General features: G+C 51.2%; 1 protein-coding gene across 3 annotated transcripts in view; it reads left to right on the top strand.

Moving 5' to 3' along the window:
- LOC140427008 (pterin-4-alpha-carbinolamine dehydratase 2-like) overlaps nucleotides 1–25,193 on the top strand; it is a 140,999-nt gene that overhangs the window by 16,370 nt on the left and 99,436 nt on the right. For 2 of the 3 annotated variants that reach the window (XR_011948360.1, XM_072512389.1), the window contains exon 2: nucleotides 18,466–18,597. Coding sequence is in view for 2 of the 3 variants with exons in the window: in XM_072512389.1 (XP_072368490.1) it covers nucleotides 18,466–18,597 (132 nt within the window). In the remaining variant the exon portion in view is untranslated. Of the gene's footprint in view, nucleotides 1–18,240; nucleotides 18,298–18,465; nucleotides 18,598–25,193 lie in introns of those variants that run through there. The other variant, XM_072512390.1, reaches the window with a different exon arrangement.

Below are 25,193 nucleotides of genomic sequence, written 5' to 3'. Positions count from 1 at the left end.
TCTTTGGGTTGTGGGGGTGAAACCCACGCAGACACGGGGAGAATGTGCAAACTCCACACGGACAGTGACCCAGGGCCTGGTTCAAACCCGGGTCCTCAGCACCTTAGTCCCAGTGCTAACCACTGCGCCACGTACGGCCCCAGCCCTCATTTAACTTGTTCACGTGAAGAATGGGCTTTGGGGTGAATTGCTAAAAGGGTGGCTAACACCTGTTGAACTGTAGTCCGGAAGTAGTTGACTAAGTGGGCAGGGAAAATTGACACACAAAAAAGGACAAAGAAAAGTACAGCACAAGAACAGGCCCTTTGGCCCTCCCAAGCCTGCGCCAACCATGCTGCCCGTCTAAACTAAAATCTTCTACACTTCCAGGGTCCGTATCCCTCTATTCCCATCCTATTCATGTATTTGTCAAGGTGCCCCTTAAATGTCACTATCGTCTCTGCTTCCACCACCTCCTCCGGCAGCGAGTTCCAGGCACCCACTATCCTCTGTGTAAAAAACCTGCCTCGTACATCTCCTCTAAACCTTGCCCCTCGCACCTTAAACCTATGCCCCCTAGTAATTGACCCCTCTACCCTGGGGAAAAGTCTCTGACTATCCACTCTGTCTATACCCCTCATAATTTTGTAGATCTCTATCAGGTCGCCCCTCAACCTCCGTCGTTCCAGTGAGAACAAACCAAATTTATTCAACCTCTCATCATAGCTAATGCCCTCCATACCAGGCAACTTCCTAGTCTGCACCCTCTCTAAAGCCTCCACATCTTGTGGCGACCAGAATTGAACACGATAGTCCAAGTGTGGCCTAACTAAAGTTCTATACAGCTGCAAATGACTTGCCAATTTTTATACTCAATGCCCCGACCAATGAAGGCAAGCATGCCGTATGCCCTCTTGACTACTAAAGTGTTGATTACTAGGAAACGAAAGTGTTTCAGGAAGGTGACTGTGGTTTGAACATGCTTTATATTTGTCATTCTTTGTTTCACTCATTAAATTCTATCATTTGCAGTAGCCTAGCAAAGTGGCCTGATCATGACCAGGAATTTGGGGGGAGGGTTGCTGATGCACAGCTCACATGGACTTACCTTTAGCCTCTAATTAGCTGGATATTTTGTGCATCAGTTATTGGGACTAAGCGAATGTGATGAATGGTTACTGCCTTATCATCATGTAAGGTGATGTCACCTTTAAGACCGGGCTTGGAACCCTGGGGACTCCGCCTCTGGCTCCGCCCATCTGGGAGCCATACATAAAGGCCTGCCTCATGGTCTGTATAGCAGTCAGCTCTCGTCCATAGCTGTAGCATAGTTATTAGTCTAATAAAGCCTTCTTTACAGTTTAATCTCTAAGCATCATTATTGAGGGTACCTCAATTTATTAGACTAAACTAGATTCAGGATGGACGCAGGCCTAAAACCAGAGGCTCAATCTGGAAGCACGGACACTGGAGGCAAAGGAAAATTTTAAATACTGGCTGCGGTGCTTCGAGGCCTACCTGGACTCAGCAGAGATTCCAATCCTGGGGCCACGCAAGCTGCGTCTACTCCACGCCCGGGTGAGTCACCGAATCTCTGCCACGCTCGAAAAGGCGACGACTTTTGAGGAAGCGATTGAGTTGCTCCGCAAGCGGTTTATCAAACCCGTCAATACCTGCCGGCAGCGCTCGGGGGAAACGCTCGACGAGTTTGTTGAGAAACTCACCGCGCTGGCCAGGGACTGTGACCATCAGGATGTGACAGGGGAAGTCCATATGAACCTGCACATCAGAGATGCTTTCGTGTCCGGATTCCGCTCGACCTACATCCGGCAGCGGCTGCTCGAAAACGGGACAAAAGACCTCCAGGAGACGCTAACGCTCGCCTCCTCGCTGGAGGTGGCCCGACATAACTTGGGTACGTACCCCGCGGACTCTGCCAGCCCCCCCCCGGACTTCCTCAGACTCAATCGTATTACAGGCCTGTACCACGCGGCGACCCGCTCACCATGGGGGCACACCTTGCTACTTCTGCGGGCAGGGCCAGCACCCATGCCCACGCTGCCCAGCCCGCTCCGCGATCTGCAGCGACTGCGGGAAGAAAGGGCACTTTGCGAGGATCTGCCTGGCCAGACCCAGGGGTCAGAAAAACAAAGAACAGCCGGCCCGAAAATCAGGCTCTCAGGCCCGCAGGCCTCACAATGCTACTGCGCACCGACCCGACACGCCCTCTTCTGACACGTCATCAGCTCGTGCGAATCCTGGGAGCGGCCATCTTGTCGGCGGCCATCTTCTCGACCTGACATGCGCAGCCGGCGGCCATTTTACAAGCCCGACTCGGCTGAGGACTCCGACTACCCGCGACTGGGTGCGATCACCCTCGATCAAACTCGACCAAAACACCTGCAGAACTCCATGATGCAGGTCCAGGTCAACGGGCACGACACTGCATGCCTCTTCGACTCCGGGAGCACGGAGAGCTTTATCCACCCTGAAACGGTAAGGCGCTGCTCCCTACGCACCCATCCCGCATCCCAAACCATAGCCCTCGCATCTGGGTCCCACTTGGTACAAATCACGGGGTACTGTATTGTGGATCTCTCGATCCAGTGCGCCAAATACACCCGTTTCAAATTTTATATCCTCCCTCACCTCTGTGCCCCCCTGCTGCTCGGACTGGATTTCCAGTGCAGCCACCGAAGCCTGACACTGAAGTTCGGCGGATCCTTGCCCCCCCCTCACGGTGTGCTGCCTTGCGACACTGAAAGTCGCACCCCCCTCGCTATTCGCTAACCTCACTCCTGACTGTAAGCCCGTCGCCACCAGGAGCCGGCGCTACAGTGCCCAAGATATGGCTTTTATCAAGTCAAGAGGGCGAACGTTTACTGGGAGAGGGGGTCATCGAGGCTAGCAACAGCCCTTGGAGAGCACAAGTGGTGGTAGTCCGGTCCGGGGAGAAGAAACAGATGGTCGTGGATTATAGCCAGACCATAAACCGATTCACGCAGCTTGATGCGTACCCCCTTCCTCGCATCGCGGAAATGGTAAATCGGATCGCCCAATACCCCGTCTTTTCGATGGTCGACCTCAAATCCGCCTACCACCAGCTCCCCATCCGACCAAAAGACCGCGCCTATACTGCCTTCGAAGCAGCCGGCCGGCTCTTCCACTTCCTCAGGGTCCCCTTTGGTGTCACGAATGGGGTCTCCGTCTTTCAAAGGGCGATGGACCAAATGGTGGACCAGTACGGTTTGCGGGCTACATACCCGTACTTGGACAATGTCACCATCTGCGGCCATGATCAGCAGGACCATGACGCTAACCTCAAAAAGTTCCTCCAGACCGCCCGAGCCCTTAACCTGACCTATAACGAGGGCAAATGCGTTTTCCACACCACCCGGCTGGCCATCCTCGGCTATGTCGTGGAAGATGGGGTCCTAGGTCCCGACCCCGACCGCATGCGCCCCCTTAAGGAACTCCCTCTCCCCCGCAGCCTCAAGGCCCTCAAACGGTGCTTGGGGCTTTTCTCCTATTACGCCCAGTGGGTCCCCAAGTATGCGGACAAAGCCCGCCCACTCCTAAAGACCACCACTTTTCCCCTCTCGGCTGAGGCTCAATTGGCCTTCAACCGCATCAAGGCCGACATCATCAAGGCCGCCATGCACGCGGTGGACGAAACCATCCCTTTCCAGGTAGAGAGCGATGCATCAGACATCGCCCTGGCTGCTATCCTCAATCAAGGAGGCAGACCAGTAGCGTTCTTCTCCCGAACCCTCACCGCCTCCGAGGTTCGACACTCTGCAGTCGAAAAGGAGGCACAAGCCACTGTGGAGGCTGTACGGCGCTGGAGACACTACCTAGCCAGTAGGAGGTTTACCCTCGTCACCGACCAACGGTCGGTCGCCTATATGTTCGATAATACGCAACGGGGCAAAATAAAAAACGATAAAATTTTGAGGTGGAGGATCGAACTCTCCACCTACTCGTACGATATCAAGTATCGTCCAGGGGAGCTCAACGAGCCCCCAGATGCCCTGTCCCGTGGCACATGCGCCAACGCGCAGGAGGACCGCCTGCAAGCCATCCACAATGACCCCTGCCACCCGGGGGTTACCCGGCTCGTCCATTTCATCAAGTCCCGCAACCTACCTTACTCAACCAAGGAGGTCAAGGCCATGGTCAGGGCCTGCCAAGTCTGTGCGGAGTGCAAACCGCACTTCTATTGGCCAGACAAGGTTCGGCTCGTGAAGGCCTCGGGCCCCTTTGAGCGACTGAGCGTGGACCTCAAGGGGCCCCTCCCGTCCACCAACCGTTATGCCTATTTCCTCACCGTGATCGATGAGTTCTCCCGTTTCCCATTCGCCATTCCCTGCACCGACATGACCTCAGCCACGGTGATTAAGGCACTACACAGCATCTTCACCCTGTTCGGTTTCCCCGCTTATATCCACAGCGACCGGGGTACATGGTTTATGAGCGATGAACTGCGTCAGTATCTGCTCAGCAAAGGCATCGCCTTGAGCAGAACGACCAGTTATAACCCGCGGGGAAACAGGCAGGTGGAGAGGGAGAACGCGACAGTGTGGAAGGCTGTCCTTCTGGCCCTGCGGTCGAGAAGTCTCCCAACCACCCACTGGCAGGTGGTCCTACCCGATGCCCTACACTCCATTAGGTCACTCCTCTGCACGGCCATGAATGAGACCCCTCATGACCGATTGTTTCTCTTCCCCAGGAAGTCTACCTCCGGGGTCTCGCTTCCACCTTGGCTGATGGCTCCGGGACCTGTTCTTCTCCGGAGGCACGCGAGGAGCCATAAAACGGACCCCCTAGTTGAAAAGGTCCGACTGCTCCACGCCAACCCCAGTTACGCCTACGTGGAGTACTCCGACGGCAGGCAAGATAAGGTTTCCCTCCGGGATCTGGCACCCGCTGGATCCTCCACCACAGATGCCCCTTCCCGCGCCGCGCCCCTGCAGGACCCGTCGCCCCCTACAACACACCCCCTTCCGGCCCTACCACCCATTGGTGAGCTCCCCCTTTACACACCCCGCCGGCGCCGGCTCCGCTACCCCCGGCCCTGCCTAGTTCCGCTGCCCCGACCCGGACCGAAGCTCCGACCGCTGTGCTCCCGGATGTGCCCTCAACCGGGACGTCCGTGCCCGTTGCACCACCGCCCGAATTGAGGAGGTCGAGGAGGACGATCCGGCCACCAAGACGGATGGACCTATGATGGCACTTCACCCCCGCCGGACTCCTTTTTAAACAGAGGGTGAATGTGATGAACGGTTACTGCCTTATCATCATGTAAGGTGATGTCACCTTTAAGACCGGGTTTGGAACCCTGGGGACTCCGCCTCTGGCTCCGCCCATCTGGGAGCCATACATAAAGGCCTGCCTCATGGTCTGTATAGCAGTCAGCTCTCGTCCATAGCTGTAGCATAGTTATTAGTCTAATAAAGCCTTCTTTACAGTTTAATCTCTAAGCATCATTATTGAGGGTACCTCAGCGAACAACCTAATTATTGCATTATGATGGTATCATGCACAATTTTGTACAATTTTAAACTAAAAATGTTACTGCAAATGTTTGAATACATCTTAGAATAGGTTTTGTGTCATGGTAAATTTGTAATTTTTGTGTTAATCATAATCAATTAGAAAATACTTAAACCAAATTTGAAGTTTAACTGATCTACTAAATATAACAGAGCTTTGAGACTTTTCCATCAATGAAGCAGAAACAGGATATGCAGAGAGTCGGATGTTAATTGACTAACTGTATACTGTTAATGTTAATCACATTTTGAAGGTTTTCTCCCCTTTCCTGTGCTGATTCACAGCACACTTCATTATTGGCTTTGTTTAAAAACAGAATTGGCACTTTTCTTCTGAATTTATTTGGAGTTGGAGAATGATTTATCTTTTGGAAAATGATTTTGGCCTGAGGCTGTATTTTGAGGCAGTTAAGAACTTGTCAGTGTTAGATATTGGATTAGCAGGAATTTCCTCCTAATTGAATGCTTTCAAGTCTGAGGCCATTGTTTTTGTCCCTGCTCCAGATGCCATTTCCTAGCCGCCAATTCTATCCTGGCAACCAGCTGAGTCTGTCTGCAACCTTCGTGTCATGTTCAATGCCAAGATCATCTTCTGACTCACATTCTTGCCATTGTTGAGACCATGTATTTCCATTTCCAACATTGCTCAACTTTGTCCTATTCTCAGCTCATCTGCTAAACCCCTCATTCATACCTTGTGTACCTCTTGATTTAACTCTTCCGATGTATTCCTGACTAGTCTTGTGCATTCTACCCTCCATAAACTTGAGGTCAGCCAAAACTGGGCGGCACGGTAGCACGGTGGTTAGCACTGCTGCTTCACAGAGCCAAGGACCCATGTTCGATTCACGGCTTGGGTCACTGTCACTGTCCCCGTGTCTGCGTGGGTTTCTTCTGCATGCACCGATTTCCTCCCACAAGTCCCGAAAGGCTAGCTGTTAGGTAATTTGGACATTCTGAATTCTCCCTCCGTGTACCCGAACAGGCGGCGGAGTGTGGCGACTAGGGGCTTTTCACAGTAACTTAACTGCAGTGTTAACGTGAGCCTACTTGTGATGATAATAAAGATTATCTTAACACTTGATGCCTGTTGCCATCTTGATTTTAACGTTTTCATCCTCGTGTTGAAATTTCTCCATGTCCTCGCTCCAGCCTATCTCTGTGATCTCATCCAGCTCCATTACTCTCCGAGATACCTGCGCTTCTCTGAAACAGGCCTCATGTTCTTCCCCGATTTTAGTTGCTCCAACATTGGTGAACGCTCCTTCACTTGCCTGTGCTTCAAGCTCAGGAATGACCTCCCTGCCTCTCAACCTCACTTTCTTCAAATATTCACTCCTTTAAAACCTACCCTTTTGGTAGTCGGGCTTGGTGTCATACTTTCTTTTTTAATATTCCTGTGAAGGGGCCTAGAGTGGTTTATCATGTTAACGGTGCTATAGAAATACAAGTTCTGTTGTTGAACAGTGTCGGTGTTGTAGTTTTCTTGTGTCTTCAAAGAAATCGATTGATACAAATCAAATCCTTACAAAACACAGTGTAATAAACGTACGTCTGAGTAGTGAATTTCGGCACATTCTTATTTTAAGTAAGTTAAAGGAAAAAACATCTGTTGCCCTTACTCTGATATTGCAAAGGTGGACTTTCCAGTGGGCAAGTCACTTGTCCTTTCTATTTCTCCACCAACAAATGACGAGAACTCTGTGGCACATAACAGGATTCAAAAGATTTAACTGAATGGGAACAAAGTCTCATAGTGAGTGCGTTTAGCCGTGTGTTTCCCAGCACTCGCACCGAGGACCCGGGTTCGATCCCGGCCCCGGGTCACTGTCCGTGTGGAGTCTGCACATTCTCCCCATGTCTGCGTGGGTCTCACCCCCACAACCCAAAGATGTGCAGGTTAGGTGGATTGGCCACGCTAAAGTGCCCCTTAATTGGAAGAAAAATGAATTGGGTACTTAAAATTTATAAAGAAAAAACGTTTTTAAAAAGTGACTTCAGTAAGGACATGCTTATGAAAAAATTAGCACCCGTATTAGATTTCCTGTGATGCACTTTTTATTAAGGGTCTAAAATTTTGAGTTCATTTGACAATTTCAAAAATGCATAGTTGAGACTTAAAGTTTAGAAATTTGTTAGTTGGTCTCTAGTCGAGATGATTTGCCATCTTGTGGTGATTTTAAGATACTGCGGCAGGAAGAAGACTTTTGCCGCTGAAGCGTTTTGCATGCTCTGTCAAACTTAACATACATTTTAAAAAAAAATTTAGAGTACCCAATTCATTTTTTTTCCAATTTGGGGCAATTTTAGCATGGCCAATCCACCTACCCTGCACATCTTTGGGTTGTGGGGGGCGAAACCCACGCAAACACGGGGAGAATGTGCAAACTCCACACGGACAGTGACCCAGAGCCGGGATCGAACCTGGGATCTCGGCGCCGTGAGGCAGCAGTGCTGACCACTGTGCCACCGTGCTGCCCCAAACCTACCATACTTTATTCATTGATAGAATTGTACATGAATTCATCTCGTTTTAGTAGAATACAAAATATCTGAATGTATGCTAGTTTTGGAAACAGTCCTTGTCCTAAGGCACTGGGTGCTTCCATTGTCTCTCTCCTTTTTAAAAATAACAGAAGTTGATCCCGCTATCCTTACAAATGATCACTCAATTACCAACCTTCTCCTCCCTAAAACTGTTGAACAAGTTGCTACCTCGTAGACTCATGCCCCTCTTTCCTGCAACTCCTTGTTTAAATATCCCCAATCAGGATTTTGCTCCTGTCACAGCACTGAAATGTCAGCAATCTGTTGAACCTCCTCAACTCTCTTGACCTTCCCTCAGCTTCTGAAACAGTTGAACTCTCAATCCCCCACCAGTGCCTCTTCTCCATTGTTTGGCTGAGAATAACTGTGCTGGGTTCCACTCTCACCTATCCAGTCATTTAGAAAAACGTATTCAAGACATTTTCATGTAAACAAACAAAATCAGAAGGACCCCCCCCCCCCCCCCCCCACCCCACCCCACGCTGATCCCTCAAACCTCCTTAAAGTTATCAATAAATGGCTTCCACCTCTGAATGAACCCATCCGTCAACACCCCTCCCCTCAAGACGAACTTGACCTTCTCCAGCCTCCGGAATTCCACCACGTCGCTCACCCACACCCCCGCTTTTGGGGGCTCTTGAGTCCCGCCACCCGGGCTATCAGGGAGGCGAAGATGAAAACATCGGCCTCTCTCACCCCCTGGACTCCCCGGGTCTTCTGACACCCCAAATATCACCACCTCGGGACTCGGGACCACCCCCAGCACCTCGGACATTACGTCCGCGAACCCCTGCCAGAACCCCTTCAGTCTTGGACATGCCCAGAACATGTGGACGTGATTCACGGGCCTCCCCACACACAACCCACACCTATCCTCTTAAAAAACCTACTCATCCTTGCTACCGTCATATGCGCCCTATGTATTACTTTAACTGAATGAGGCTTAGCTTCAAACACGACGAGGACGTATCCATCTTCTACAGGGCCTATGCTCCACCAGCAGAGTCAGGTTCACCTTGTGCAGCTGCGCCCAACCCCCAGTCACCTGGATGGCCAAGTATCTAAAGCTCGCCCCCACCACCCCGAACGGCAACTCCCCTAACCTTCCCTTCTGCCCTCTCTTCTCAGTCGGGACCATCTCGTTCTTTCCCATTGTACCCGGAGAACTGGCCAAAATCCCCATAATGCCCCCAGTACAGCCCAATGGGTCAGTCCGCAAACAATGAGACCCTGTGATTGAGGCTGCCCGCTCAATCCCTCAGTGCCCTAAGCGCCGTTGCCAGCGGCTCTATCGCCAAGGTGAAAAGCAACGGGGAGAGCGGGCACCCCTGCCTCGTCCCTCGATGCAGCTCAAAATACCCCAAGCTCACTTGGTTTGTCCGCACACTTGCCACCGGACCCAGTCCCAAAACAAAACCCTGCCTGAACCCGAACCGCCCCAACACCTCCAGCAGATACTCCCACTGCACCTAATCAAATGCCTTCTCTGTGTCCATCACCTCCACCTCCTGCCCCGCCAAAGACCTCATCATTACATTAAGCAGCCTCCTCACATTTGCCGTCAACAGCCTCCCCTTCACAAATCCCATTTGGTCTTCGTTTATCACCCCAGGGACGCAGTACTCGATTCGCGAGGCCAACACCTACACCAACAGTTTGGTGTTTACATTCAGTAATTATATCGGGTGATACAACCCACACTGCTCCGGATCCTTGTCCTTGTTTAATATCAGGTAGATGGAAGCCTGTGACAATGTAGGGGGTAGATTCCCCCTCTCCCTTGCTTCATTATACACCCTCACCAGCAGTGGCCCCAGGTCCCCCCCCCCCAACCTTTTATAAAACTCCCGGCCTCCCGGCTGGGGGGGCTCAAACTCGTACAGTCGAATAGCCTTCTGTAGAACGTGTCAAACACGGCATTCACCCTCTCCGGGTCCAACACCCCACCGCTAACACCTTCGCCGACTTAGGACTCGATTGGTCCAGCTTGGCTCTATAACCACCGCCCCCCCCCCCCCATTATCCACTGGCGTGAGCCCAAGTCCGGAATCTTCCCCAACGCCTGCCTCTTAAAATCTACATCATCCCAATTTGGGACATAAATGTTTACCAAAGCCGCCAGCATCCCCTCCAGCTTTCCAATAACCATTACGATCCTCCCCCCTCGAATCTGCCACAATGTTCCCCGTCTCCCTCCCCTGCCGATCAACCATATCCCTTTTTGCGCCAGCCCCCGGCCTGTGTCACTCGATCCTCTAGGACCACCCTAGGACGTCCATCATCATTGATCCTTTTCCAACTGCGCCACATCAACCCCATCCTTATCAACAACCCCCACTCCACCTTCGAACAAAACACCAATCCCCCCCTCCCCCGGTGCCTGCCTCCTGACAACCCCCACTTCACTCCTGTTAACTAGCCTCCTACTTCCCTACCACCCCAACTGCCTTTCCCCCTCCCCCAACCATACTCCCCTAAAGAGTAACAAAAGGTGAGCTCACCCTCGATGTTTCCCCATGAAAAACCTGCCCTCCAGAAAACCCGCCATCAAAAACTTTTTAAAAAACTTTTCAAAAACACTCAAACTCCAAACTTCAATATCCTCACTCTCCTCCCAGTCCATTGTCCCTCATAAACTCCATCGCCTCTTCTGACATGCAGAAATAGTACTCTTGCTACTGGAAAGTCACCAACAGGCAGGCTGGATATAGTACCCAAAACCACTCCTCCCTTTTAAAGAGGGCAGCCTTGACTCGGTTGAACCTGGCCCTCCTCTTCGCCAGTTCTGCACTCAGGTTCTGGTACTCCCGCAGCTCGTTCCCTTCCCAGGTGCATTTCCTGGTCTGCTTCACCCACCGGAGAATCTTCTCTTTACCCAGAAAGCGGTGCAATTGCACCACCACTGCCCTCGGCGACTCACCTGCCTGCGGCCTCCTCATCAGCGCCCTGGGCGCTCGGTTAACCTCTAGGGGCCGGTCAGAGGCTCCCTCCCCCATCAGCTTCTCCAGCATATTGACAACGTACACGGCAGCCTCAACGCCATCAATGCCTTCGGGCAGCCCCACGATCTTAAGGTTTTGTCTTCTGGAGCGATTCTACAGATCCTCCACCTTCTGATTCTGCCTCTTTTGGGTCTCCTGCATTGCCCCCACCTCAGCCACCAACAAGGCCAACAGTTCCTCATGCTCCCCCACCGCCTCCTCCAATTTCTGGATCGCCAGGCCCTGGGGCTCCAGCCTCTGCTCCACTCTCTCAATACCCGACTTAATCGGTTCCACCACCTTGGCTAGGTCTTCCAGGGCCTCCTTCCTGTGCTGACAGAACTTTCCATTTAGGAACTCTATTAACTGCTCCGTTGATCACAGGGCGGGCAGAGCAGCCCCCTTGCCCTCTGCCATCTTATCCTGTGGTGCACCACAAAAGATTCTCCTGTTCCAGCAGCTCTTTTCTTCTTGCCCCACTCCTAATTCATGGCTCCATCCACCAGCCGCACCAGAGGAGGAAGACCTTCCCCCGGCACTCCTGCACCTCTTGCACTCAAATGCTTTACCCTTTGGGCAGGGAATAGACCGAAAAAATCTGCCTTGAGCGAGAGCCACCAAATGTGCAACCGTTCACTCCATGGTCGCCACCGCGTGTACCTCATCTATTCAACCAGAGTATTTCCAGCGATAGCCACTTTTCCAGTTCCAGTTCACTGCTGGAGTATCCAGCCAAGGATTTATCCTTTTGATCCCTCTTAGTCCTCATCTACATCTTTTCCCCGTAGCAACATCATCCAAAGACATGAAGCCAGTTTCCTCCAGTGTATTATAACCCTGTACAGCACCTTTCCATCGCTATTCTCAATTCTTCAATCCTCCCAATGCGTCTGCTGTCAGATTGCTTGTCTGACTTCCAGTTGTAGAGGAGCTACAAGTTCCTTCTGCTAAACATGGGGAAATTGAGCCATTGCTCCTACCCTGTGCGAGAAATATTCACACCAGCTACTTTTCTTCCTAGTGGCTCTCCGGCTCAGTCAGATTGCCTGCATATACCGCATCCCAATCAACGCCAAGCTGAGATTAGATCGCACAGCCTTTGCGTCATATTGGAGGCCTACTTTCACCTTCACGTGATTACCTTCCTCCACCAGTGCTTTAACTCACCTGCAGTTAAAACTTCATCCATTCTTTTGCCAACTTCAAGATTGACTATTCTGATGATCTTCAGGCTAGTCTTCCATCCCGATTAACACCCATGCATCCAAAGTCTTGCTGACCACATAGGCCCCCACGTCCGACCCCTCCAGCCCCTCCGGGAGGCCCAGGATCCGCAGATTCTTCCGCCTCGACCGATTCTCCATCTCATCGAACCGTTCCTGCCATTTGTTGTGGAGCGCCTCGTGCGCCTCCACCTTTACTGTAGGCCCAAGATCTCGTCCTCGTTATCTGAGATCTTTTGTCGGACCTCGTGGACCCCTTTGGGCCGTCTGGGTCTCCAGCAGCTTATCAATAGAAGCCTTCATCGGCTCCAGCAGGTCCGCTTTGAGCTCCCTGAAGCAGCGCTGGATAACCTCCTGCTGCTCCTGCGCCCACTGCATCCACGATGCCTGGTCCCCGCCCGCCGCTATCTTGCTCTTCTTCCCTTGCACTTTCTATGGCTTCACCACCACTCTTTTAGTCGCCCCGCTCCTGGTCCAAGCCATACACCGTCGGGGGAATGTTGCAGTCTTCTTCCATCACTGGCAAATGTCGAAAAAATGCCGTTGGGGGCGCTGAAAAGAGCCCAAAAGTCCGTTTCAAGGGGGAGCTGCTGAACGTGCAACTTAGCTCTGCATAGCCGCAACCGGAAGTCATCCAAAGTCTTGCTGCCTGTATTTCAATGCAAACCAGCCATCATACCGGTCCTTGCTAGCCTGCATTTTCTTCTATTTCTCCCAAGCTTCCTGCAGTCGTTCTCTGACAGTCTTGACCCTGGCACCGGAGAGACCATATCCAGTCCTGGAGTCACATCTATGGCCACAGAAACGCCTGTCTGTTCCCCAAACACAATTGCTCTTCCTTTCTTCATCCTCCTCTCCTGCATTGCCGAGCCATTCGTCGTGCCACAGACATGGCCCTGACTGCACTCTCTGAGGAACTAGTGCCCTCACCAGCTTCCAATTTGGAAACCCAATTTGTGAGCGGGAACCCAGGGGACTTCTCTGCACCACCTGCCTAATGTGGTAGTATGCATTAGGGGTCATGTGGGACTGTGAAGCCGTGATGCTATTGGCTGACAGATCCCGGGTCCTGGTTGGCTGTTGACCCCTAGCTCCGCCCTGAAGGCGGAGTATAAGAACCCGGGCTTCTCCCCGCCGCTCCAGTCTGTTGCTGAACTGCGGGGAACAAGTCACGCTTAATAAAGCCTCATCAACTTCACCTCTATTCGTCTCTCTCGTAAGTCATTGTGCGCTACAATTTATTAGGCGTGCTTAAAGGACTATGGAGCTCAGGATCGCCCCGGAATGCCTGCGGATCAGCCCCCACGCAGTGAACTCGGCAGCAGTTTTTAAACACTGGCAAGCCTGTTTCGAAGGCTACCTCCGAACGGCCCCCGGCCGGATCACAGAAGACCAGAAACTGCAGGTCCTGCACTCAAGGGTAAGCCCGGAAATTTACCCTCTCATAGAAGACGCAGAGGATTTCCCGACGGCGCTCGCAGCACTGAAGAGCATCTACGTTCGCCGCGTGAACCAGGTCTACGCACGCTACCAACTCGCAACGAGACGGCAAAGCCCCGGAGAATCGTTAGAGGAGTTCTACGCCACGCTGCTAATTTTGGGACGGGGCTGCAGCTGCCCGCCGATAAACGCGACTGAACACACGGACATGTTAATTCGCGATGCGTTTGTGGCAGGTATGAACTCTCCCCAAATCCGCCAAAGACATTTAGAAAAAGAGTCGCTAGGACTCTCAGAGGCACGGGCCATTGCAGCTTCCCTAGATGTGGCCTCGCAAAACGCCCGCGCCTACGGCCCCGACCGCGCGGCAGCCCCTTGGGCTCCGTGGACCCCCGCCGCGACAAACCCCCCCCCCTCACAGGCTTGCGCGGTTAAGACGCCAGATCATCCCGGGGGGGCCCGCTGCTATTTCTGCGGGCAGGCGAAACACCCCCGGCAGCGCTGCCCGGCCCGTGCAGCTATTTGCAAGAGCTGCGGCAAAAAGGGCCATTTCGCGGCTGTGTGCCGGTCCCGGGGGGTCGCCGCAGTCCCCGGAGAAGAAAGAGCCCAGCGCATCCCAAACGCTCCCCAACCCCCCCCAGCGCCCCATGTGCGACCAGCGGGCGCCGCCATTTTGGGTCCCGGCCACCACGACGGGAGGATGGGCGCCGCCATCTTGTGACCCCCCAGCCACGTGCGATGCATGGGGGTGGCCATTTTGTCCACCCCCGACCCCGTGCGATCCATGGGACGGCCATTTTGTCCACCCCCGGCCGCGTGCGATTCATGGACGCCGCCATCTTGGATGACAACAAAGGACCCCAGCATCGACTGCTCCACGGGGTCCGAAGAAGATGCTGAGACACTACGACCACGACTGGCCTCGGTGACGCTGGATCAATCACGGCCCCGGACGCTCCAGACGACGACAACAACGGTGCTGATCAACGGACACGAGACACCATGCCTGATCGACTCCGGGAGCACCGAAAGCTTCATCCACCCCGACACGGTAAGACGCTGTTTTTTGACCATCCGTCCAAGTACGCAAAAGATTTCCCTAGCTGCAGGATCCCACTCCGTAGAGATCAAAGAGTTCTGCATCGTGAACCTAATGGTGCAAGGGAGGGAGTTTAAAAACTACAGGCTCTACGTCCTTCCCCAACTCTGCGCGCCCACATTACTGGGATTAGATTTCCAGTGCAACCTGCAGAGCCTAACGTTTCAATTCGGCGGCCCAATACCCCCACTCACTATCTGCGGCCTCACAACACTCAAAGCTGAACCGCCATCCTTGTTTGCAAACCTCACCCCGGATTGCAAACCTGTCGCCACTAGGAGCAGACGGTACAGCGCCCAGGACCGGATATTTATTCGGTCTGAAGTCCAGCGGTTGCTGAAGGAAGGCATAATCCAGGCCAGCAATAGTCCCTGGAGAGCACAGGTGGTAGTAGTAAAGACCGGGGAGAAGCAAAGGATGGTCATAGACTATAGCCAGACCATCAACAGGTACACACAGCTAGATGCGTACCCTCTCCCCCGCATATCCGACATGGTAAATCGGATTGCCCAGTATAAGGTTTTCTCCACCGTGGACCTCAAGTCCGCCTACCACCAGCTCCCCATCCGCCAGGTGACCGCAAGTACACAGCCTTCGAGGCAGACGGGTGTCGATACCACTTCCTAAGGGTCCCATTTGGTGTCACGAACGGGGTCTCGGTCTTCCAACGGGAGATGGACCGAATGGTTGACCAACACGGGTTGCAGGCCACGTTCCCGTATCTCGACAACGTAACCATCTGCGGCCACGATCAGCAGGACCACGACGCCAACCTCCAAAAACTCCTCCAGACCGCTAACGCCTTGAACCTCACATACAACGAGGAAAAGTGCGTTTTTAGCACGAACCGGCTGGCCATCCTGGGCTATGTAGTGCGCAATGGGATAATAGGCCCCCACCCCGAACGCATGCGCCCCCTCATGGAATTTTCCCTCCCCCACTGCTCCAAAGCCCTGAAACGTTGCCTGGGGTTCTTTTCATATTACGCCCAGTGGGTCCCCCAGTATGCAGACAAGGCCCGCCCGCTAATACAGACCACTACCTTCCCCCTGTCGACAGAGGCTCGCCAGGCCTTCAGCCGCATCGAAGCAGATATCGCAAAGGCCACGATGCGCGCCATCGACGAGTCCCTCCCCTTCCAGGTCGAGAGCGACGCCTCCGACGTAGCTCTACCGGCCACCCTCAACCAAGCGGGCAGACCCGTGGCCTTCTTCTCCCGAACCCTCCACGCCTCAGAAATCCGCCACTCCTCAGTGGAAAAGGAAGCTCAAGCCATAGTGGAAGCTGTGCGACATTGGAGGCATTACCTGGCCGGCAGGAGATTCACTCTCCTCACTGACCAACGGTCGGTAGCCTTCATGTTCGATAATGCACAGCGGGGCAAAATTAAAAATGCCAAGATCTTAAGGTGGAGGATCGAGCTCTCCGCCTTCAACTACGAGATCTTGTACCGTCCCGGAAAGCTGAACGAGCCGTCCGATGCCCTATCCCGCGGCACATGTGCCAACGCACAAATAGACCGTCTCCATGCCCTCCACGAGGACCTCTGCCACCCGGGGGTCACTCGGTTCTACCATTTTATAAAGTCCCGCAACCTCCCCTACTCTGTGGAGGAGGTCCGTACAGTCACCAGGAACTGCCACATCTGCGCGGAGTGCAAACCGCACTTTTTCAGGCCGGATAGAGCGCACCTGATCAAGGCTTCCCGCCCCTTTGAACGCCTCAGTCTGGATTTCAAAGGGCCCCTCCCCTCCACCGACCGCAACACATACTTCCTGAACGTGGTGGACGAGTACTCCCGTTTCCCCTTCGCCATCCCCTGCCCCGACATGACAGCGGCCACAGTCATTAAAGCCCTGAACACCATATTCACACTGTTCGGTTGCCCCGCATATATCCATAGCGACAGGGGGTCCTCCTTCATGAGTGACGAGCTGCGCCAGTTCCTGCTCAGCAAGGGTATAGCCTCGAGCAGGACGATCAGCTACAACCCCCAGGGGAATGGGCAAGTAGAGAGGGAGAACGGCACGGTCTGGAAGACCGTCCTACTGGCCCTACGGTCCAGGGATCTCCCAGTTTCCCGGTGGCAGGAGGTCCTCCCGGACGCTCTCCATTCCATCCGGTCGCTGCTGTGTACCACCACTAATCAAACACCTCATGAGCGCCTCCTTGTCTTCCCCAGGAAGTCCTCCTCCGGAACGTCGCTGCCGACCTGGCTGGCGGCCCCAGGACCCATCTTGCTCCGGAAACATGTGCGGGCGCACAAGTCGGACCCGTTGGTCGAGAGGGTTCACCTCCTCCACGCAAACCCGCAGTACGCCTACGTGGCGTACCCCGACGGCCGACAGGACACGGTCTCCCTGCGAGAACTGGCGCCCGCCGGCAACACACACACCCCCTCCCCGACACCGATCACCCCCTCCCTGCCACCGGCGCACCCCGCGACCGCCCCCTTCCCGGGAGGATCGGTCCTCCTCCCGTGTCCGACCAGGAGTGAAACAGAAACAGACACCGAAACGCTCCTGGAGTCAACTACGCTGGAACAAGCACCTGCACCACCACCGGGGCTGAGGCGATCGACGAGGAAGACCAGACCGCCCGCTCGACTCGTGGCATCGGTGTGACACCAAGAATGTTGTTGGACTGTAACGAAAATGTTCCTTTTCTCTTATGAATATTGTAAAGAGTTCACAAACCTTGTACATAGCCCAGTGTAGGGCTAAGATTGTAATGACATGCCCAAAATTTTTCCTCCCAGGACCAGCCTTGTAAACCCCTACCACCATGCGAACCACCACCCCGTCGGGTTCATTTTTAACAAGGGGTGAATGTGGTAGTATGCATTAGGGGTCATGTGGGACTGTGAAGCCGTGATGCTATTGGCTGACAGATCCCGGGTCCTGGTTGGCTGTTGACCCCTAGCTCCGCCCTGAAGGCGGAGTATAAGAACCCGGGCTTCTCCCCGCCGCTCCAGTCTGTTGCTGAACTGCGGGGAACAAGTCACGCTTAATAAAGCCTCATCGACTTCATCTCTATTCGTCTCTCTCGTAAGTCATTGTGCGCTACACTGCCTAGTTCTCTTGGACTGCCTGGCAGTCACCATTCCCTCGCTGCCTCCAGGCTCCGAAGCTGCCGATGTTTGACCACCTCTCTGAGTGTGCTATCCAGTAGCTCTTAGCCTCACGGGTATGTCACAGTGACTCCAGCTGCCGTTCGAGCTCTGAAACCCGGAGCTCAAGTTTCTGCAGCTGGCAGCACTTCCTGTACATATGACCGTATAGGATACCAGTAGCCACATATTACAGGCCACACATGCCACTCGACGAAGCTGCCCTGCATGTCTGCTTTACTTCCCTTATAGAACATATGTTAATTTTATCTGTGGATATTTGGTTAGGGTGTAGTGAGAGAGTTCTAGTTCTTTGTCCATGGTCATGCATGCCTTGTCATACAGAAGAAGAAAACATGACATTAAGGTTCAAGTGAAATGCCATTTTATGTCTGTTCCTCCTTAATTATACACAATCCTTGATAGTTCACATTACTAAACATATGTTTATTTATCATAATGTCCATATTTATAAATTTCTATGTTGTTGATTCTCTTGAGGTTCATTAATGTCTCGTGTTTGATGTTCTTTTAGACGTCACAGACCCAATGGTTATCCCCAGAGGAAAGGGAACAGCTTCTACCAGAATTAAAAGCAGCTGGGTGGGAGGAGGTTGACGACCGAGACGCACTTTTTAAAGAATTTTCATTCAAGAATTTTAACCAGGTGCAGTATTTTGTAATCTTATAAATAGTTACTGTGACTTGGCAATAATCTGCTCAAAGACGTGTACATTTTTTCCTCTGTGTCAAGCCCATGTCAGAAATGAGGACTGGGATCTTCTGGCCCCTTTGAGGCGGGATGTGCCGTGGGACCGGATCATCCTGGCAGCCGGAAAATCCTGCCCCAGGGGTTTCTGTAAGTCCGCCTGGACAACTTCATCAGTGAATTGTTCAATAATGACTGGAATTAAATGAATAAAGGCTTGTATTGAGAGTGTGTGGGTCTGAAAGTCCTCCTGATAATTTCAGTGAAAAAAGCAAGTCTGAAGGCAGGTGTTTTTACTTGTGATTTTTACGCGGCAAAATTGCTGGGAGGAATTTCACCCCACAAGTTCTTTGTAGCTGAGGGGCTTGTTGCCAAAGAGCCCGGCTTATCGACCTCTAGCATCTGGATGTAAAATTAGTGCAGACCAATAGGATGAAAATCTCCTCTCATTGGCTCATGGGCCACCAGGAAACCCAATTGAACTTGTCATGCCCTTTGATCCTTCACCTATTTCAGAGTTAGCTAACCTCAACTGGTGCTGCAGCCAGCATCGGGGTTCCTGTGATGGGAGGGGACAAATGCATCTAGGTGGTTATACTGTTCCTGCCAGAACAGGGTATGCAAATATCTGGCAAAAACGAAGATTGAACTCAGCTCTAATTACACAAAGTGAGTGAAATAAGCTAATTGTTTAGGTTATTGTATGAAGAATGGACAGGACATCATCAAAAATTGGATTTTTATAAAACCTCTCCTTTCTCTGCTAGTTGTGCGTTTACTGAAACCAAAGAGAAAATACTGGAAAATATCAGCAGGTCTGGCAGCATCTGTAGGGAGAGAAAAGCGCTTACGTTTCGAGTCCAGGTGACCCTTTGTCAAAGACCAGCTTTCCAGCATCCGCAGTAATTTGCTTTTATCCCATTTCATTACTGAATTGGGTTCAGGGAGGTCTTAATTCAGTTTTCATGTGATATACATGGTGATGTCTCTAAACTTGGCACTAATTGCTCCTGGACGCTGTACAGTCCAAAGTAGCACCGATAGTTGGACTGAATGAAGCTGGACTGTTCCATGGCAGCCTATGCCATCTCCAAATTTGTCAAAAGACTTATGTGGGATGTTGGTCCGAAAGAACTGGAGCTGGGTGGTACTGTGGCACAGTGGTTAGCACTGCTGCCTCACGGCGCTGAGGACCCGGGTTCGATCCCGGCCCCGGCTCACTGTCCATGTGGAGTTTTCACATTCTCCCCGTGTCTGCGTGGGTCTCAGCCCCACAACCCAAAGATGTGCAGGTTAGGTGGATTGGCCACGCTAAATTGCCCCTTAATTGGAAAAAAAACCAACTGGAGCTGTAGCACAGAAATGTTGTTTTGCACTTAAGACAAACCTCGTGTTTTGTACCAGGAATGAAGGTGCTACTTTAGCCTTCCCTCAGTATTCTGTAACTAATAAATAGTCTAATGGCAAAACATTACAATCTCCAATTGAGAAGTAAAAGAGTGCATTGGAGAAGGTTGGGGCCACGCCTCAAGTTCCATGTCTCATCATAACCAAACCAAAAAAGTATGCCAAGCTTTTGGCAATCACATTAATAGACATTCATATTTTAGGAACTCTGAATGAGCTATTAATACAAAGGGAAAAGGCTGATTAAATATATATACTCTTGTATTTTGAGTGTTTTTCTAAGTAAGTCATTTTTTTTTACTCTACAGCAAGTTTAAATAAAATGGAACACAACAAGAAGTCTTTATCACAGGCATGATGAGATTAACGGAAGTTATTTTAAAGTTTCTGCCTCAAGTTACTTTGCAGAAACACTTGTAAGCAGAGCTGAAGTCTGTTAATGTCATGTATCTGAAGACTGATACTGGTGTATTCTGTAAACTCAGAGCTTTGGGCAGCTGTTAGGGTCACACAGCGCAAAAGAAAAATTGATGTGAAGTTGCATCCAGCAAAATAGCCAGGGTCCAAGTTGCATGAATCCAGATACAGAAAAAAATGGAAGTCAGCCGCACGCCAACATGTAAAGTGGTTGGAGGTAGCGCACTGTGTTCACTGAACAACAGCAATCACTGATTAAGTAGTACGACATGCCAAATTTCTTTCTCACCTCATAGATTTCTGTTTGGGCCTGGTCGTCACTGGCTGGAGCACAAGTAAGTTGACGACAGCTGTTTTGAAGCAGGTTCTCCTCACAACCATCTCACCGATTTCCCTTGAAAGTGCAGGCAAGTGGATTGCTCCTTCAAGCTCAAATTCCCTATTTAAAGCCTCAATTCACCAGAACGAACTCTTTCAAAGCCGACTCCCTCTATCTCGCCTCCTTCCGCCTCTGGCTGGTTACCATGGCAATAAATGGTGGGTTCTAGAACACTGGGTAAGAGAGTGGTGGTGGCCTGAGGCAACTGACTCGGGCAGCTTAAATGGAATTTGAGTCTGCCTTCAAGGTCCTTGCATTTAGCTGGAGCAAAAGGTGGTAAATTGATCATCATTGAGAGCTTTTCCTGACTTGGATATATCACCCTTGTGGTATGCTGGCTGTGTCAGCAAGTCCTTCTGCCAGATGTCCAATGACAATTTAATTTGGCACAGAAACCACTGCAGGTAGTTTGCATGCAAGAGAAAGGCCTGGAAGACAAAGGCTGTAGTGCGATGAATATAAGAAATTTTCATATTTTATATATTTTTTTGCAGTAATGTTACTAATGTTAAGATGCACACAGACAGTATGACTACGAGAGCTGCGATGAAGGTGTAATAAAAGTGAGGTAATCATTGATTTGCAGGTTAAGTGTTCTCCTAATAGATCTTGAGAACTATTTACATATTTACAGATAGCTAGCTAATGGGATATTGTTTACATTTGAAGGACCTTCTGGGGTGTAGGTAATTTATGAGGGATATTGGGCGCGATTCTCCACTCCCACGCCAGTTGGGAGAATCGCCTGGGCCGCCGAAATTTCCGGGGACGCCGGTCCGACGCCCTCCCGCGATTCTCCCAAGCGGCGGGAATGGCCCGGTCGAGTTTCGCAGGCCGGAGAATCGCCGGAGACACCGAAAATGGCGATTCGCCGGCACCCCCGCAATTCTGAGGCCCGGATGGGCCGAGCGGCCAGGCCAAAAAGTCGGGTTCCTCCCGGCGCCGTCCACACCTGGTCGCTACAGTCGTGGGCGGTGCGTGAATGCTGGGGGGGGCGGCCTGTGGGGGGGCGAGGCGGGATCCTGCACCGGGGGGTACCTTAAATGTGGGGTGGCCCGCGATCGGTGCCCACCGATCGTCGGGCCGTCCTCTCTGAAGGAGGACCTCCTTCCTTCCGCCGCCCCGCACGATCCGTCCCCCATCTTCTTGCGGGGCGGATTTGGACAGGACGGCAACCACGCATGCAGTTGATAAGAGGAGCCAGGTCTGTCTAAAAAGGCAGTTGGCCTTAGAATTCTCATCTAAACAGGCGTTTCAGTTTGGTCCTGAAACATTCTCTATCTTAAATATTATGATGTGGAGATGCAGGTAGAGATTCACCTGAGGAAGGAGCAGCGCTCCGAAAGCTAGTGACATTGAAACAAACCTGTTGGACTTTAACCTGGTGTTGTAAGACTTCTTAAATATTATGAACAGAGAAAGCAAATAGAAATTGGTTGTTAGCTTTATTCGTGAGTGGTATTTGAAATATATGGGCGTCCTTAATTGGAATATAGTGGCAGGTTTAGGAAGTAAGTTAAGGTTTTCTATTTTACTTAAGGACTGTTGTAACTTAACTTTAAAGCTATTTCTTTGTTCGTGTGGTTAATTTGTTGTTTAAATTCAAGTTTGTTTAGGGATCCATAGGTCTGTATTATAGCTCCTGTGGTTCCGTAACATTTCATCACAATTTTACAAATTACAAATAGGGTTCTCATCCGGGATCCTAACAGTAGGCATAGCTACTGAAAAGCTGAGTACTATTTCAACACTGTACAGAACAGACATGCACACAGTCACACACTCTGCTTGGTGTGGGGGCATGCACACACCCTGCCTCTCCCCCTCCTCCCCAAAAACCTATCCATGCTAGGCAGGGATGGGAGGAAAACGCAGGTTGAATGCCAACCTTCTTCCTTTCATATGAAGTCTGCCAAGGGCCCTGCAAACCATGTTCACGTGTTTTGGTCCTGCCCGAGGCTGGAGGTGTATTGGAGGAACGTTTTTAAGGTCATCTTGGGGGTACTACATGTGAGTTTGGAGCCAGGGCCCCTAGAAGCCACTTTTGGGGTGTCAGAACGGCTCGGGCTGCAGGCGGGTGCCGGGGCAGATGTTTTAGCCTTCGCCTCGCTGATTGCTCTGAGGCGGGTCCTGCTGGGGTGGAGGTCAGCTTCGCCGCCCTGTGCCTCGGCTTGGTGGGAGGACCTGCTGGAATTTCTGACGCTCGAGCAGATGAAGTTTTGAGCTGAGGGGGGAGGATAGATGGGTTCTACAATTCATGGCCATTGTTTATATTGCACTTTCAAGAATTGGATGCCATCCATGGATTTTCGCATGTGGAGCCTCCAAAGTCGGGTGTTTGGGTCAGTGACATGACAGTGTTTCTTAGGCTGGAGAAAATGAAGTTTGCCTTAAGGGGTTCACTGCAGGTTCAGTGTTGGCAGCCGTTCATTGACTTCTTCAGGGAAAATTGACCGCCCGGAATGTGGGGGGGCGGGGGAGAAAGGGGAGGCATGGAAGTGACAAATAAGGGTAGGGAACTAACGTATGGGTGGCTAGAGTCTATGGTTGGGAGCGGGGGGTTGGGTATGTTATTGTGGGGATTTTTGTGTGGGTCGGATATCTTTGTTAAAAATGTTAAAATTATAAATGCCTCAATAATGTTTTTCCCAAAAAAGAGAATTGGATGCCATCGAACCTTAGCGGGGGGTGGGGGGGTGGGGGGGGGTGGGGGGGTGTTGGTGGGGTTGAGTACATTGTTTATGGGAAGACCATTAATTTTCTTTTGGTGTTTTTGTTTTTGTGTTATTTGGAATGTATGGGTGATGTTTGGCTTTGTTTATTGAAGGGGATGCTGTTTGGGGGATTGATACTGTGTTTATTATTCTTGGTTGTCTTTTGTTGTGTACTTGATGAAAATGAGGGGAATACATTTTTTTTAAAGCAAACTTAATTTTCTCCAGCCTAAGAAACCCTGTCATGTCACTGACCCAAACACCCGATTTTGGAGGCTCCACATCCTTAGCTCGGCCCCAATTTCCTCCCCTCCCCTGGTGACCAAGTCTTGGGGTGTAATCTTTCTAGCTCTACTTCTTAAATGAAAAGGAAAAAAAAGATTTTATTACTTGGCTCTGATGCTTGGCACTTTTTAATGATCACCTATATTAATTACAAATTTTTTAAATGATCAATTTATGCCCTGAACACTAAGTCTAGATCATGATTTCAAAATTTGTACATAATACAAAGATTGGAAACATTGTCAGCTGTGATGAGGATAGTCTTGACTTTCAAAAGGACACATTGGTGGATTGGCAGACAAGTGGCAGATGGACTTCAATGCAGAGAAGTGTGAGGTGATTCATTTTGGAAGGAAGAATATTGAAAGAGCGAGTAAAAATAAAGGGAGAAACTCTAAAGGAGTTGTAGGAATAGAGAAACATTGGTGTATAAGTACATAAGTCAGTGAAGGTGGCAAAGTACGTTGCGAGAGCAGTTAATAAAGCATATTGTAACTTCGGCTTTATTGGATTGGGTTTGTTTATTGTCACGTGTACCGAGGTACAGTGAAAAGTATTTTTCTGCGAGCAGCTCAACAGATCATTAAGTACATGGGAAGAAAAGGGAATAAAAGAAAATACATAATAGGGCAACACAAGGTATACAATGTAACTACATAAGCACCGGCATCGGATGAAGCATACAGGGTGTAGTGTTAATGAGGTCAGTCCTTAAGAGGGTCATTTAGGAGTCTGGTAACAGCGGGGAAGAAGCTGTTTTTGAGTCTGTTCGCGCGTGTTCTCAGACTTCTGCATCTCCTGCCCGATGGAAGAAGTTGGAAGAGTGAGTAAGCTGGGTGGGAGAGGTTTTGATTATACTGCCCGCTTTCCCCAGGCAGCGGGTGGTGTAGATGGCGTCAATGGATGGGAGGCATGTTCGTGTGATGGACTGGGCGGTGTTCACGACTCTCTGAAGTTTCTTGCGGTCCTGGGCCGAGCAGTTGCCATACCAGGCTGTGATGCAGCCCGATAGGATGCTTTCTATGGTGCATCTGTAAAGGTTGGTAAGGGTTAATATGGACATGCCAAATTTCCTTAGTTTCCTGAGGAAGTATAGGCGCTGTTGTGCTTTCTTGGTGGTAGTGTCGACTTGGGTGGACCAGGACAGATTTCTGGAGATGTGCACCCCTAGTAATTTGTAACTGCGAACCATCTCCCCCTCAGCCCCGTTGATGGGGCATTGGGTACAAGAGTGAGGAGGTCATGTTGAACTTGTATAAGACACTCGTTAGGCCTCATCAGGAGTACTGTATCCAATTCTGGTTGCCATACTTGAGGAAGTATGTGAAGGCATTGAAGAGAGTACGGATGAG

Source organism: Scyliorhinus torazame, chromosome 7 (assembly GCF_047496885.1).
Source record: "Scyliorhinus torazame isolate Kashiwa2021f chromosome 7, sScyTor2.1, whole genome shotgun sequence".
In the NCBI taxonomy this organism is placed as follows: Eukaryota; Metazoa; Chordata; class Chondrichthyes; order Carcharhiniformes; family Scyliorhinidae; genus Scyliorhinus; species Scyliorhinus torazame.
This window is presented reverse-complemented; position numbering and strand designations above follow the sequence as displayed.